This window comes from Symphalangus syndactylus, chromosome 3 (genome assembly GCF_028878055.3).
Source record: "Symphalangus syndactylus isolate Jambi chromosome 3, NHGRI_mSymSyn1-v2.1_pri, whole genome shotgun sequence".
NCBI classification, from domain to species: Eukaryota; Metazoa; Chordata; class Mammalia; order Primates; family Hylobatidae; genus Symphalangus; species Symphalangus syndactylus.
The window spans coordinates 79,723,468-79,737,289 of NC_072425.2; the positions used below are offsets into that span (position 1 = coordinate 79,723,468).

Sequence of the window (13,822 nt, forward strand, 5' to 3'; positions counted from 1 at the left end):
CCCTGGGGAAGGTAAATATCTAAATGTCCTTGTTTTAAAATGAACCAGCCTGGAGAAAATATCTTTCAAAGTCACTCCCCAGGAATGTTTTTACTTGATGAATTTCTCCCACCTTAAATTATCTTCTTGTGCATTTTCCATTAAATTTTATAACCGAGAGATAATTTTTATTGAGTCTGTCCTCCTTTTAAGACACCAGAATGTCTCAGCAGAGTTTCAAATTCATGACATTAACAGAAGACATAAAGAAAGGTCTTTTGATGACAAAATAATTAAAGTTATTTATTCATCAGTATGATTTCTTCACCGGGTTCCTTGATTTCTTCACCGGGTAACTGACTCATCGTTTACATGCATCTCATCATCTGAGCCTACGGAAATGATATCTGTCATTATCTTAGATTCTGATTTTCTTGTGCCTGATCTTCTCATATCTGAAGAAGTGGTACCCAAAAATGTGCTGCTCTCTGCACTCTTGGAAAAGGATGTATCTGAAACACCTTCTGATGGATGAAAGTAAGACATCGTGGCCAGCTCTGGGTTGACGGAGTATTGACTCTCACAACTTTTATAACTGAAGAAGAAAAGAACATATATCAAGAATTGTTTTTAATTGTGTACATTTGTAACTCAGAAAAGCATTCAAAAATTAAAATATACGAATTTTGCCCAAAGTATTAGTTACTTAGTAACATTATATGAATGATATATAGTTTTTCTTTTCTTTTCTTTTCTTTTTTTTTTGAGACAGAGTCTCGCTCTGTCTCCAGGCTGGAGTGCAGCAGCGCAATCTCGGCTCACTGCAACCTCCGCCTCCCAGGGTCACGCGATTCCCTTGCCTCAGCCTCCTGAGTAGCTGGGACTACAGGCACGCGCCACCATGCCCAGCTAATTTTTGTATTTTTAGTAGAGATGGGGTTTCAGCATGTTGGCCAGGATGGTCTTGATCTCGACCTCATGATCCACCCGCCTCAGCCTCCCAAAGTGCTGGGATTATAGGTGTGAGCCACCGCGCCCAGCCTAGTTTTTCTCTCATTGTAATTTGATTATATTTAACACTTTGAGGCATGTTTCAAATCTCTACTAGAATTTATAAACCCATTTACTAAAACAGTAGAAGTTGCCTTAATAAAAGTTTAATAAGAAACATGTACAATGAAATTGAACGAAGGAGAATAAATACCTAGGATCACAGTTTTAATGGACCACAGAAATACACCATTCGTCAAAAACACCACAATGAAAAGAATGGAATTAATGATCATTATGAACATTAAGCAATTCTGTTAGGATTTTTGAAGGTAATCTGTTACACTGCCTGAAAAATGTTAAATAATTCCTTCAATGAGGCTTGAGTTGAATTTAATATTTTTATAAGAAAGAGCCCATGGACAGGTCTCACAGTGTAAAGATGATAGAGATTGGCTGTTTTTTGAAAGTCTCAAGGCTTGCTTGAATAAAAAAACATTAGATGCTAAGCAGATATGCTATTTAGAACAAAATATATTTGTTCCAGGGCTATATAAAAAAGAGCATATCTAGATTCTCTTTATCCTTTCCAGTTGACTAAGGTTATTTCTATCTCTGGATGACTACTGGGAAAAAGTTCAAGTAGGATATTCCCTTAAAGACAGTCCCGTGCTCCATCTGTATAGGGTAAATGGGAATCAATTTGAATGCCATATGGATAAATTCAGAGGTCACATATTCCTAAGAATCTACTAAAGAGAGGAGGGAGAGAATGCGATGTCATGCATTTGTCGTGAAGACTGCAGAGATCTGCAGACTTACCTCAGATGCCTCAGTTTGTACAGTGTAGCACTACAGAATGCCAAGAGGACCACAAAGAGGAGGAGGGTCATCAGTGAGATTCCCAGCATTAATTTGATCTTCAGATCCTCTAGATCTGGCTGATTTTCTCCCTGTGTAGCATTCACATCAGACTCTGCAAAGAAAGAAAATGCAATGGAAAATAGGGTGTTCAGTGTGTTTTCCTGAAGGAGTAAAGATTGCAAAGCAAATACAGAGAAGCAAGCCCTCCACCATCCAGAGTATTAACCGGCCTGTCTCCCATCCCGCAGGCAATGCAAAGGAGAAAGCTACTCTATAAAGCCGAGCACTGTTAACTTTCCTCTTCAACCTTCACAGCAACCCCGAAGTTTCTGCATTTTCCCATAGCACATAGTAAGTGGCAAAATCTGGTTTCAAACCCAGGTTACCAGATGTCAAAATGCATATGTGGCAGACTTTCTCTGATTTAATCTACCATGTCTGAAGAGATTAGTATTCAAAACGATTGACTTACACACAAGGGTCCAGTCTTTCAGGAGGTAAAGGTGCATGCTCTAGTGCTGCGTCATACACTGATTTTTCTTTTAAGCTAAAAGGTGGTATAGTGAATGCTATAGTGAATGCTTCCTCCATGAGGCTTAAGGGCTAGTTTTGCCATTTTATTACTGAAAAGACTAAACCTAGTGTACTTCACATTACAAAAATAAATAGAATCAATTTATTTAACTTTCTAAAATAAGTTAAATATAAGATTATGTCTGGATCCAGAGATATCAAGAATCTTTTTTTAACTAAATCTATTAATGAAATGATAGCTTTACTGCCAAATTTTACATTTTCTTGAATATATATCTGACTTAATAAACATTTAATGATGACAATATGTTGTTATTTCTCCCCTTTTCCCCAGCCAACCCCCAGCATCTGCCAACTCAAAAGTTCCAAGGGTTTTCACTATTTTCTAGGTAATGATATTTAGGTGATAAGCAATGACAAGCTTCCATGTCTATATTCTCTGATTTTAAAAAATTATAATTGTCAATGTGTGACCTTAGACTATGAAAATGTATACAGTTGTCAATGACTCTTTAATGCTTCGAGGCCTGTTATTTTGGGAATAATTAAACAAATTATGTTAAAATGGGCTGTGCTCCTGAACTGCTTTTCTATCTCCTGAAAGGGTTTTCAATAAAGATGTGTGCTCATAGTACATCTTCTTTATCTAGATGATGGTCAGAACTAGAGAAGGGTTTGGAATTCGTAATCACTGGAAGTTACAGAAAAGCTAGTTACAAGTGTGGGCAGCTTTTCTCTCTAAGCCTCAGTTTTCTCAACTGTAAAATGAAGATAATACCAACTTCATGGAGTTGCTGTGGAGACTAACATAATAATGTATCTACAACACCTAACATGTAGTACGTGCTCAATAAACAATAAAATCAATCAAGCTCAATTTAATCACTTAAATATTAAATAGGAGAAATGACAAAGTATTTATAAAATGAGCCAGCATTTGTCATTCCTGTTTATAACTTTTCTAAGCAAAGAAGAATCACTCAATTTTCTTTTCTTTTCTTTTCTTTTTTTGAGATGGAGTCTTGCTCTGTCGCCCAGGCTAGAGTGCAGTGTGCAGTGGCACAATCTTAGCTCACTGCAACCTCTGCCTCCCGGGTTCAAGTGATTCTCTTGCCTCAGCCTCCTGAGTAGCTGGGATTACAGGTACCCGCCACCATGCCTGGCCAATTTTTTGGTATTTTTAGTGGAGACGGGGTTTCACCATGTTGGCCAGGCTTGTCTCGAACTGCTGACCTCAGGTGATCTGCCTGCCTCAGCCTCCCAAAGTGCTGGGATTACAGTACCCAGCCAAATCACTCAATTTTCTTGAAGCACCACAAGGCAAATGGCCACACTTATCAATCCAGTGCACAAATGAGGGGACAGGTCTTAGATATATCATCATGCTACTTTTCAACCATTTATTTGTAAGACAGAGGTTTTTTGGGGGAAATTAATGTGGTTCTTTCATGAAATTTTCCATTCAAATCAGGAGTTTTACTCCTATTAATATAATTAAGCCATTAAGGAAAACCCTATCCAGCCACAGGAGCTCACATTGATTGCTGGTGAGAGTTCCAAAAATACTTTGGAAGATAGTTTGGTAGTTTCTTACAAGGATAATCACTCTCATCTTCCCACCTTGCCCTCCCAAAGTGCTAGGATTACAGGCAAGCCACCCACTGCACATGAACATACTCTTACCATATGATCCAGAAATCATATTCATAGGTATTTACCAAAATGAGTCGAAAACTTATGTACATACAAAACCCTGCACACAAGTGTTTACAATAGCTTTTTTCATGATTGCCAAAAATTGGAGGCAACCAAGATGTCATTCAGTAGAAGAATGAACTAGGGTACATTCACACAATGGAGTATCAGTGATAAAAATAAATGAGCTCTCAAGCCACAAGAAAACATGGAGGAATCTTAAGTGCATATTGCTGAGTGAAAGAAGCTAGTCTGAAAAGGTTACCTACTGTATGACTCCAACTATATGACATTCTAGAAAAGGCAAAACTATAGAGATAGTAAAAAGATCAGTGGTTTTCAGGGGTTCAGGAGGAGAGAGGAACAAAGGGATGAATTGATGGGGCAGAGGAGATTTTAGGGCAGTGAAACTTTTGTATGATACTGGGATGGTAGACACTTGATATTATGCATTTGTCAAAACCCAAAGACCTGTATAATACAGAGTGAATCCTGATGTAAATTATGGACTTCAATTAATAATGAATCACTATTGGTTCAGAAATTGTAACAAATGTACCACATCATCCAAGACGTAGGGGAAACTGAGGAGGGTGAAATATGGAAATTCTGTACTTCCTGCCAAATTTTTCTTTAAACCCAAGACTGCTCTAAAAATAAAGTCTATTTTGAAAAAAGACTGCATTCTACATATTATTCACTCACCTCCTCCATTTGGTTTCAGGAATAAATGTTACAAAACAGGAAGGTGGTAATGGTCATGTGGGAAGTATAACTGAAAAAGAATGCTTAGGAACTATAACTCTCCTAAACAGTGAATATCCGCTCTGAGATGTTAGTCACCATGATACCGCCTTTCATACGCCAGACTTCACTAGGAAAAATATTATCATCATAAAGCCACTAAGATGTGTAAGAGTATTTATGTGTCTATTAGTTGAAGTACTTTGGTTCATTTGTTGAGACAAGGTCTCACTCTGTCACCCAGGCTGGAGTACAATGAATGACATGCCATCGTGCCCAGCTAATTTTTGTATTTTTGATAGAGAAAAGGTTTTTGTCATGTTGCCCAGGCTGGTCTCGAACTCCTGGACTCAAGCGATCCACCTGCCTCAGCCTCCCAAAGTGCTGGGATTATAGGCATTAGCCACTGCGCCTAGTCAATTGAAATATTTTGTTCTTACCTGGAATTGGGTGAAATAATTGATCTTTATCATCCATGACCACCGTTGTTCCATTTATAGCTGTTAAAACAAATTGATGTTATGGTAAACAACATTCACTTACTAAAATTATTGCCCGTGTATGTATGTGTGTGTATAATATGTACAGTCTGTTCTCGTTATTCATGAAAGTTATGTTCTATAAAGTCTTATAAACACTGTATTAGCAAATACTGAACTGTTGCTCCCAGGGTAAATTTAGGGTTAGATTCCTGCAAGTCTGGTCACAGCATTTTCATCAACTGATAAATAACCTTGTTTTATGTATGTTCCTGTTTAAAGATACTTCACTTAATACATATTGTTGATTCATTAACACTGAACTCATAGAAAACAGCACTATAACGCTTGCCCGAACGAAGCTTCTCTAACACATATTATCTCCATAAGGAACATCACAGCCTTCTTGCACTTAGGAACAATAACCGGCAATTTAACACTACATTTGGGGGCCATTTTAAACAGCAAAATCGTCAACAAAAAAGCACAAAAAATGCAAAAAAACGTGGCACTAAGTGGGCTGCAAAAATGACACTTATTTACAGAATGAGAGCTGAATAAAGAAGGCAGAATATTGCCTTGTTCTACTTCAGCTGGGAATGTGTGTGTCAGACAATCAAAAATTTTCAAAGCTCTGCCAGCGTCCATAAATGACTATGAAGGTGTTGCAACTACTGATTTTGGGGTGACAAAGAAATATTAATGAGTAGGTGATACAGAATGCAAACACAGAATATGCAAATAATGATCAACTGAATATGGTGTATATTTCACATATACAATGCATATATTTCTGTGTTATACGTGCATTACCTTTATACATGTGTACATCCATATATGCACATGCATTTATACACACACGCATAAAAATACTATGTACATCATGCTATACATGCATGCTTATATATTTATGAGACACACTTTTATGCATGCATATATTTTGATATATACTTTGCATTTATACATGCATCTGTGTGCTTTTGCATGCACTGCTCCAAACACAAAGATGAATGATATTGAGCGAGAATCTTATTGAAAAATTTTAACCATAAATAAATTGAATAACATTTAACATTTGTAAGAGAATAAAACTTTTGTAAAGAGTGAGTAATCAGAAAATGTGTGACACTTTATCACCTTTTTAGGTTTGTTTTGAAGTTTGCTATTACATGTGGCAACAAAACGTTGACTTATTGACTCAGTATTAGAGGTATTTAGACTGATCTTAGCTCTAAGTAAGATTTTAGAAAACCAAAACGTTTCCAAAGCTACCTAGCTGCATGACTTTACCTTTAGCTAACATTGTCCAAAATGCAGGCACGTTTGGGGTTGATCCTGTTAAAATAAAACAAAACACAACAACAACAACAACAAGAAAACAACAGGATAACAAAATAATTTAGTTTGAGTAACATTCATTTGTTTGTTAGTCATTTAGCAGTTAAACTTTGAGCTCCTATAATGTGTAAGACCTTGTGGTTGGCACTAACTTACAGAAGTAAACAAGGCTCAGATATTACAGTCAAGGAACCCACCTTAATTTTGGCTGCAGACAAGAATCATTGCTGCTTATGTAGCAGATTAATGAAGGCGTTAATAGAAATGCACAGGTGGTATGCACAGGGTTTAATTCAACTTGTTAAGGCCAGAAACCCTTCAAAAGGGAGATGATGTTCCAATATAAGCTTAGAGAACTAGCAATAGTTCACCAGGCAAACAAGGCGAGAGCGAGCTCATTCCAGCTGTGAGCAAATGCACACTCATGAGCAGGCTCAGTAAGCTCTGGGAGCTTCAGGTAAGTCTTGAGTGAAGGCTGTGGATGCAGAATGTAACCAGAGTTGAGAGTGGAACATTTCCACAGTGGCCAGATTGTTTTGGAATTGAATGCTTGGTTAAGGAGTTAAAACTTGACCTCAAACTTAGTAGTAAGTTACTAAAGACGTTTAAGAAGGGGAATACCAGGATGATCAGGTTTTCATTTTAAAACGCATCAAAAAAGATTTTTTTCAGTAGTGTTAAAAATGCAAACTAATTCAGAATAATTGCATTAGAAACATACTTGGGTTGCATAAACTGGAGAAAATAGGGTTTCATGTAACTACACGTAAGTATCCATTCTCTTCAATTAGGCCACTTATTAAGACCTTAGAGGAGAGCCATCCTGGGTTGTTATGGCTCCACACGTATTTTTTTTTTTTTCTTTTTTTGAGACGGAGTCTTGCTCTGTCTCCCAGGCTGGAGTGCAGTGGCGGGATCTCGCCTCACTGCAAGCTCCGCCTCCCGGGTTCACGCCATTCTCCTGCCTCAGCCTCCCGAGTAGCTAGGACTACAGGCGCCTGACACCACGCCCAGCTAATTTTTTGTATTTTTAGTAGTGACAGGGTTTCACCGTGTTAGCCAGGATGGTCTCGATCTCTTGACCTCGTGATACACCTGCCTCGGCCTCCCAAAGTGCTAGGATTACAGGCGTGAGCCACTGCGCCCGGCCCACACATATTTTATGAGGAACAATATTCTTGACAGGGAAGTAAAACGGTAATTTTGATTTTGCAGCCTCCCACTCCCAACCTCAAATAATCATAGGAAACACTAATAATTGACCCTACCCAGAGATAAGTTTATTCCTCAAGCAGGCAGAATATTTCCCATTATTAGCAAAATAAATTATATTTCAAGTACATTTGACATATACTTATATTTATAAATATATACTAATTTGTAAGTATGTATTTAATATAGACACAAATGTAATACATTTTTATTAAAATAAAGTTCTATTTCTACAAAAGCTCATTTCCCATCCTTTGTCAGGTATACCTGAAGACTGACTCTTAGACATTCACCATTTAAAAGATTTTAGTGACTTTAAAAGGTAGCAGTATAAATTCTTTAAGCATGCTATGACTTTATGTAATGCTCAGAGTAGTGAAACTTAAATTTTTAAGTCACATAATGATATTCTCCAAGTATGAATACAGTGTAGTAATTTAAATACTTTGAATATTTTTATGAGAGGGTTCGTTAGTCGTTGTTTCTTCTTCACTGGTGGATTTTTCATATGTAGCTGCATTGACAGTTTTATCTAGGAAAAGGGAAAAAGAATTATCAGCATGTAAAAATACCAACGAAACATCTGAGATTAGATATTTTTTAAGCTAAAAATGGAACAAAGAAAAGGAGAAAGAAGAAATGGAAGAGAAAGACATTAACATTTTCCTGAAATAAATTAAAGGAGAAAGAAGAAGGTATTGAAGAATAAAGTTTTTGTGATCAGGGGGTGTCTGAGGTGGGATTAATACGACTATAATTTGTGAAAGAGAGGCAAAGGAACATGCGGCCCCAGGCTTTCTTTAGAGGTAAAGAAGATCTCTTGGAGAAGATAATTGGCTCCAGATGGTTCCCTGCACAGGCGGTGAAATGATCCTCTGTCCAGAGCAGCTTGGCTGTTGTTCAGTGTAACGACGCAAGAAAGGGAGGCTGAGTATTAAGTGTGCTTGTAAATTGGAAACAGACATTTGGATATAAAGATTTCGGACCACAAATCAAGGGTTTTCAGGTCTAATTTAGTAAATATCTCAATCTGTAATGGGTGACATACCTCTAGAGGTATGTCACTAAGGGAATGTTTGGTAACAGCGGTGACTGGAGGACCCTTCCTTCAAGTTGATGGCCATTTCAATTAACTGCTTAATACAGGAGTCAATAAAGTTCCATACGGAGTACAGGGCACCCACTATAGGAGGACTTCTACAGAGGGGCAGAAAAAATTCACACCAAGCCCACAAACCCATGCCAAGTGTCTTGCTGACAAGGAAAGTTGGGAAAGGGAATCAGTTACTGGAGTTGATAGTGATTCAAGCAGAACTCGAAAAATGAGTAAGTCATCCTTAAATTCTGCTTTGCAATCCTTATCCTCTGGAGAAAATCATCTAGATTGCCTCAGTTTATCCCCCTTGCCTTCAGAGTTTTAGGGACTATACTTAAGCAAGCAACCCTTAGTCAAAGTTATCTGCAGATCTCCATCTTCCTGAGGGCTTGCACCTCTAGAACGTCCCTACCATGCCAGCAGGTCTCCTTCTGTCAGAGCCCCATTTAAAATGGCAGGAATGTCTTATTCCAATCCCACTTTCCCTGACAACCCTCTGGGGTCCTGAATTGTGGAAATAAAAGTGAGGGTTTTGCAGTCTCTTCCTTGCGTCCTGCAGTCTGTACTCAATAACTCATATCCTAGGGGAATTTGAGGTACCTGGTCCCCTTAAGAGCTGCCTCTTCATGTCTTGTCCCAGACAACTCAAGATGTTGTTTGTTGTGGACAAGCAAGATTCCCATAAGTGATTTACTGAATTCATATACGCCCTTGAAATGTTACTATCTCATTTAAATCCCAAGGTTTGAAATCGCTCAAAATATTCCATTATTATCAGGTAGCTTTGTTAATAATTAGGTATTCCTGAGTCTCACATTTCTCAATATTGACATTGCCATAGCTAGAAACATACTCTCTTCCCCATTTAAAGCTGAAGACAAAAATCAGAAAGGCATAAAAACGTGGGTTTAAGAAAGATGTAAATTTTCCTAGAATCCTAAATTTAGTTATTATTTAATTTTTCTTTCCACATAAACCAAATGTATGAGGTTTAGAAATGCAAGAACCTTCCCAGCTTCTGAAATGATCGGTGTAATGGATGTGGAGCCTCAAGTGTATTTGTGTGGGAGGAAGTGTGAGAAAAGAAGAGAGGATGGCCAAGAACTAAGCTGGATCCCAGTCACAGAATCCACTTTAGAGGGAAAATGTTAGTCTTACTTAGGAATGAAGACTTCTTTTCTCCCCAACAGTCTCTATTGCTGTTTTGAAATCTTGCTTTAATGGCTTTTACATGTGCAATGGTGCCTTTCACTACTTACAGTTTTTGAGAGCAAAATTCAGGTCAGTTGTGGCTCTCACAGATATTTCAGACTCAGTGCCATTTGGATTTTGTGTTGTGAACACATCTAAAAACAAAAGCAAAAGTCTTCAGCAACTAGCTAAGTCACTTCTTTTCCTTTACCTTTTTCTTCCTCTGAGTTTTTTTCTTAAAACATGCACTAATTAAAAAAAAATTTAAAAAGTTACAGTCATTTTTTTCATCTACAAAATAAGAAAGTGGGGCAAGGGTCAAATCTAAAATTCATTGAAAAAAGCCAAACTAGTATCTTTATGCCAAATGACCCTTTCCAAGAAGCAATTATTGGGGAAATTCATGGAAAAAAATATGTAAGCACATAACAGGTGCTGAAGTAGATTTGTAGATGTGCAACATTATCACTGTTTGTATTGACATTATCAAAAAACCAGGTAAGAAGCATTTACCTGCCCTTGAACCTTCTGTTAGACTATGGAATGAACACTTCAGCTTAGCATATCATTTGATAACAGTTAAGGTCCCTCACATATACTCAAATTTACACATACACATAAAGAATGCTGCTCTTAAGACTCATCAGTGGAGTTGGTTGCAATTCAAAACTAATATAACTATTCCCCCAACCAAAGGATCAAAGTGAATTGGATCAAGACGGCAGACTGAACATGCACATGTGTCTCCTCTCTCCAAAATTTCATAAGATGATACAAATTTCTATACACACACAAATGTATGTGTATTTAATAATTACATATGTATTCATTTCTCTCTTTGTGAGAACAAAGAAATTCACCCCAGTGTGTATATGAGAAGAATGTACATGGGAAAAACTGCACATAGACTAAATGTTCTCTAACAAGAAAACAGATAAATTGTGGACAACACACATAAAAACGGTGCCATTAATATTTCATCGTTTTTGAGCAATTCTTGAGACAGAGCTATGGAAAAATAAAACAAAGTCACAACTCAACAGTCATACCATGAGTTATGAAAGTATAAAAGTTGAAACATTGGTATTTTTCTACAGACAGACAGTTTAAAAAAACAAGCATAACAATTGGCCTAATTTCATCTTAGAGTTTTGATTATATTAAACATAAGTTTCACATTAGTAGGGACTTGGTGTTAGACACTTGGCTATCATCCTTGAAAAATATAATGTTTTCTCCCTACTTTATGCCATACACAAAAATAATTGGATTTAAAGCTCAAGTTAAAAACAAAAACATAGGCCGGGAACGGTGGCTCATGCCTGTAATCCCAGCACTTTGGGTGGCTGAGGTGGGTGGATCACGAGGTCAGGAAATCGAGACCATCCTGGCTAACACGGTGAAACCCCGTCTCTACTAACAATACAAAAAATTAGCCGGGCGTGGTGGCAGGCGCCTGTAGTCCCAGCTACTCGGGAGGCTGAGGCAGGAGAATGGCGTGAACCTGGGAGGCGGAACTTGGAGTGAGCCAAGTTCACGCCACTGCACTCCAGCCTGGGTGACAGCAGAAGACTCCGTCTCAAAAAAACAAAAAAAACCATAAAATTACTTTTAAAATTTGGGCCGGGCGCGGTGGCTCACGCTTGTAATCCCAGCACTTTGGGAGGCCGAGGCGGGTGGATCACGAGGTCAGGAGATCGAGACCACAGTGAAACCCCGTCTCTACTAAAAATACAAAAAAAATTAGCCGGGCGTGGTGGCGGGCACCTGTAGTCCCAGCTACTCGGAGAGGCTGAGGCAGGAGAATGGCGTGAACCCGGGAGGCGGAGCTTGCAGTGAGCCGAGATCGGGCCACTGCACTCCAGCCTGGGTGATAGAGCAAGACTCCGTCTCAAAAAAAAAAAAAAAAAAAAAATTACTTTTAAAATTCAAGAAAACAATATTTTGGACTGGATAAGACCTGCTTAGGCAAGACACAAAATGCAGAGATTATAAAGAAATTAATAAACAGAATTGATATTACAAAACTTGAAATCTTCTCAGTTATTAAAGATACTTAAACAGGCTTGGCCAGGTGTAGTGGCTCACACCTGTAATCCTAGCACTTTGGGAGGGTGAGATGGGTGGATCGCTTGAACCCAGGAGTTCGAGACCAGCCTGGGCAACATGATGAAACACTGTTTCTACAAAAAAATACAAAAATTAGCCTGGTGTGATGGCATGTGCCTATAGTTCCAGCTACTCGGAAGGCTGAGGTGGACTGCTTGAACCCTGGGAGGTCAAGGCTACAGTGAACCATGGTCGTGCCACTGCACTCCAGCCTGGGTGACAGAGCAAGACCCTGTCTCAAAAAATGAATACGATACAATAAAATAAAATAAGGCTTAAAGATAAGCAGCATCCTGGCAGAAAACATTTATTACTTTTACCATAAAAAGGATTAATATATTCTACATAAAAAGAGCCCTTAAAAAGAAATGAAAATACAACCTAATGGAAAAATGGGCAAGGGTATGAACAGGCAAGTCACAGAAGTAGAAATAAAATAGCCAACAAAATGATGGAAATTTAAAAAGGACACTTAAGTGAAACCAGGGTAATCAACTTTTGCATATACATTTCTATTCACTTTAAAGACTTACATTGTTTTATATCTTTATAATAATTGCCATTTTTCTCATTAGCAGGAGCATAATTGTGAGTATGATCTTCATTCTTTTCTTCCGGCTTATTAGCATCTTCATTTAAAGGCATCACATTAGGCAATGCTAAAAAAAAGTATCACACACCATAGATCAGAAATATGTTGATTTTTTTTACTGCTTTCTTTTTCTAACTGCATTTTTTTCACAATGGATTAGAGGCAGAGATTTAAAATCTAAAACATACCGTATCTCCAACAATAAAGTTTATATCCTCCTGTAGAAAATTGCCACATACCAATTTTTCATGATTATGGGTCATCCTTCTTACCTACTACTTTTATAAAAGCTTTAAGTGCTCTCTCACCTTCAATAGTAGGCTTCAAAGTGCTACTTTTTAAGGGAAAAACTCCAGGTATAAAAATAAACAATATAAAATTCATTGGGAAATTGAAGTGATTTATCCAGTAATCTAGTGCATCTACCCAGAGCCTCCTTTCTGTGGCCCAGCAGGTCCTGTGTCTAACTAGGACATTATGACATCACTGTCAGATGGGCATCAGAAAGCTGGTGGGGGTGGGGGTTCCCAACAGCTTTGTGACTCAGTCTGAAGACTGCTTTATCTCAGGTACTATAATGGTTTTTAGTTTTTTTTAAATAAACCATTACAAGATTTTCTTTGAAAGTTAATAAATGTGTTTTCATAAAAGAATGTTAATTACTCAGTTCTGGATTTTAAATAACCATTTGTAGAGCACTCGATTCTGTGGCTAATCAGGGCGCCACTTGTAATCCTCACGGACCTAAGGGACTGAAGAAAGGGGGACGAATGCGGGAATAAAAGACAAAGACAAAAGAGTATATTCGGAAGAAGGGGTCAGGGGGCACCTTGCCTCTAGTGGACAAGGGCCCTGAGCTTTACACAGCCGTCCGTATTTATTAGGCAAGAGAGATAGTGAGAAGGAGGGTGGAAGAAGGGGTCAGCTACTCGGTCCAGAGTAGGCTTGCAAGACTGCATTCTCTAGATGTCACAGTAGATAACCTTGGTGCCAGGGAGT

At 38.1% G+C, this 13,822-nt stretch overlaps 1 protein-coding gene across 2 annotated transcripts; it reads right to left on the reverse strand.

Moving 5' to 3' along the window:
* Nucleotides 1-249: 249 nt before the first annotated feature.
* On the reverse strand, nt 250-13,302 carry LOC129479364 (equatorin). Of its 2 annotated transcripts, XM_055272367.2 has the most exons (8): nt 13,132-13,302; nt 12,765-12,890; nt 10,191-10,277; nt 8,281-8,367; nt 6,576-6,620; nt 5,247-5,306; nt 1,792-1,945; nt 250-574 (listed from the first exon to the last, which is right to left on the reverse strand). In XM_055272367.2, the coding sequence occupies exons 1-8, from the start codon at nt 13,205-13,207 to the stop codon at nt 325-327; spliced, it is 885 nt and encodes a 294-aa protein (XP_055128342.1). In that variant the 5' UTR covers nt 13,208-13,302; the 3' UTR covers nt 250-324. The 2 variants fall into 2 exon arrangements, with proteins under 2 accessions (XP_055128342.1, XP_055128343.1); XM_055272368.2 differs by lacking the exons at nt 5,247-5,306; nt 6,576-6,620 and having other exon boundaries at nt 13,132-13,271.
* Nucleotides 13,303-13,822: the final 520 nt, after the last annotated feature.

Excerpts from the sequence above, each read along its gene's own strand:
- LOC129479364 (XM_055272367.2), bottom strand. The coding sequence starts at position 13,207 with ATGAATTTTATATTGTTTATTTTTATACCTGGAGTTTTTCCCTTAAAA. Across the intron at positions 12,891-13,131 it reads TTTGAAGCCTACTATTGAAG|CATTGCCTAATGTGATGCCT; the intron begins GTGAGAGAGCAC and ends ACTTTTTTTTAG. Across the intron at positions 575-1,791 it reads TACAAACTGAGGCATCTGAG|TTATAAAAGTTGTGAGAGTC; the intron begins GTAAGTCTGCAG and ends TTTCTTCTTCAG.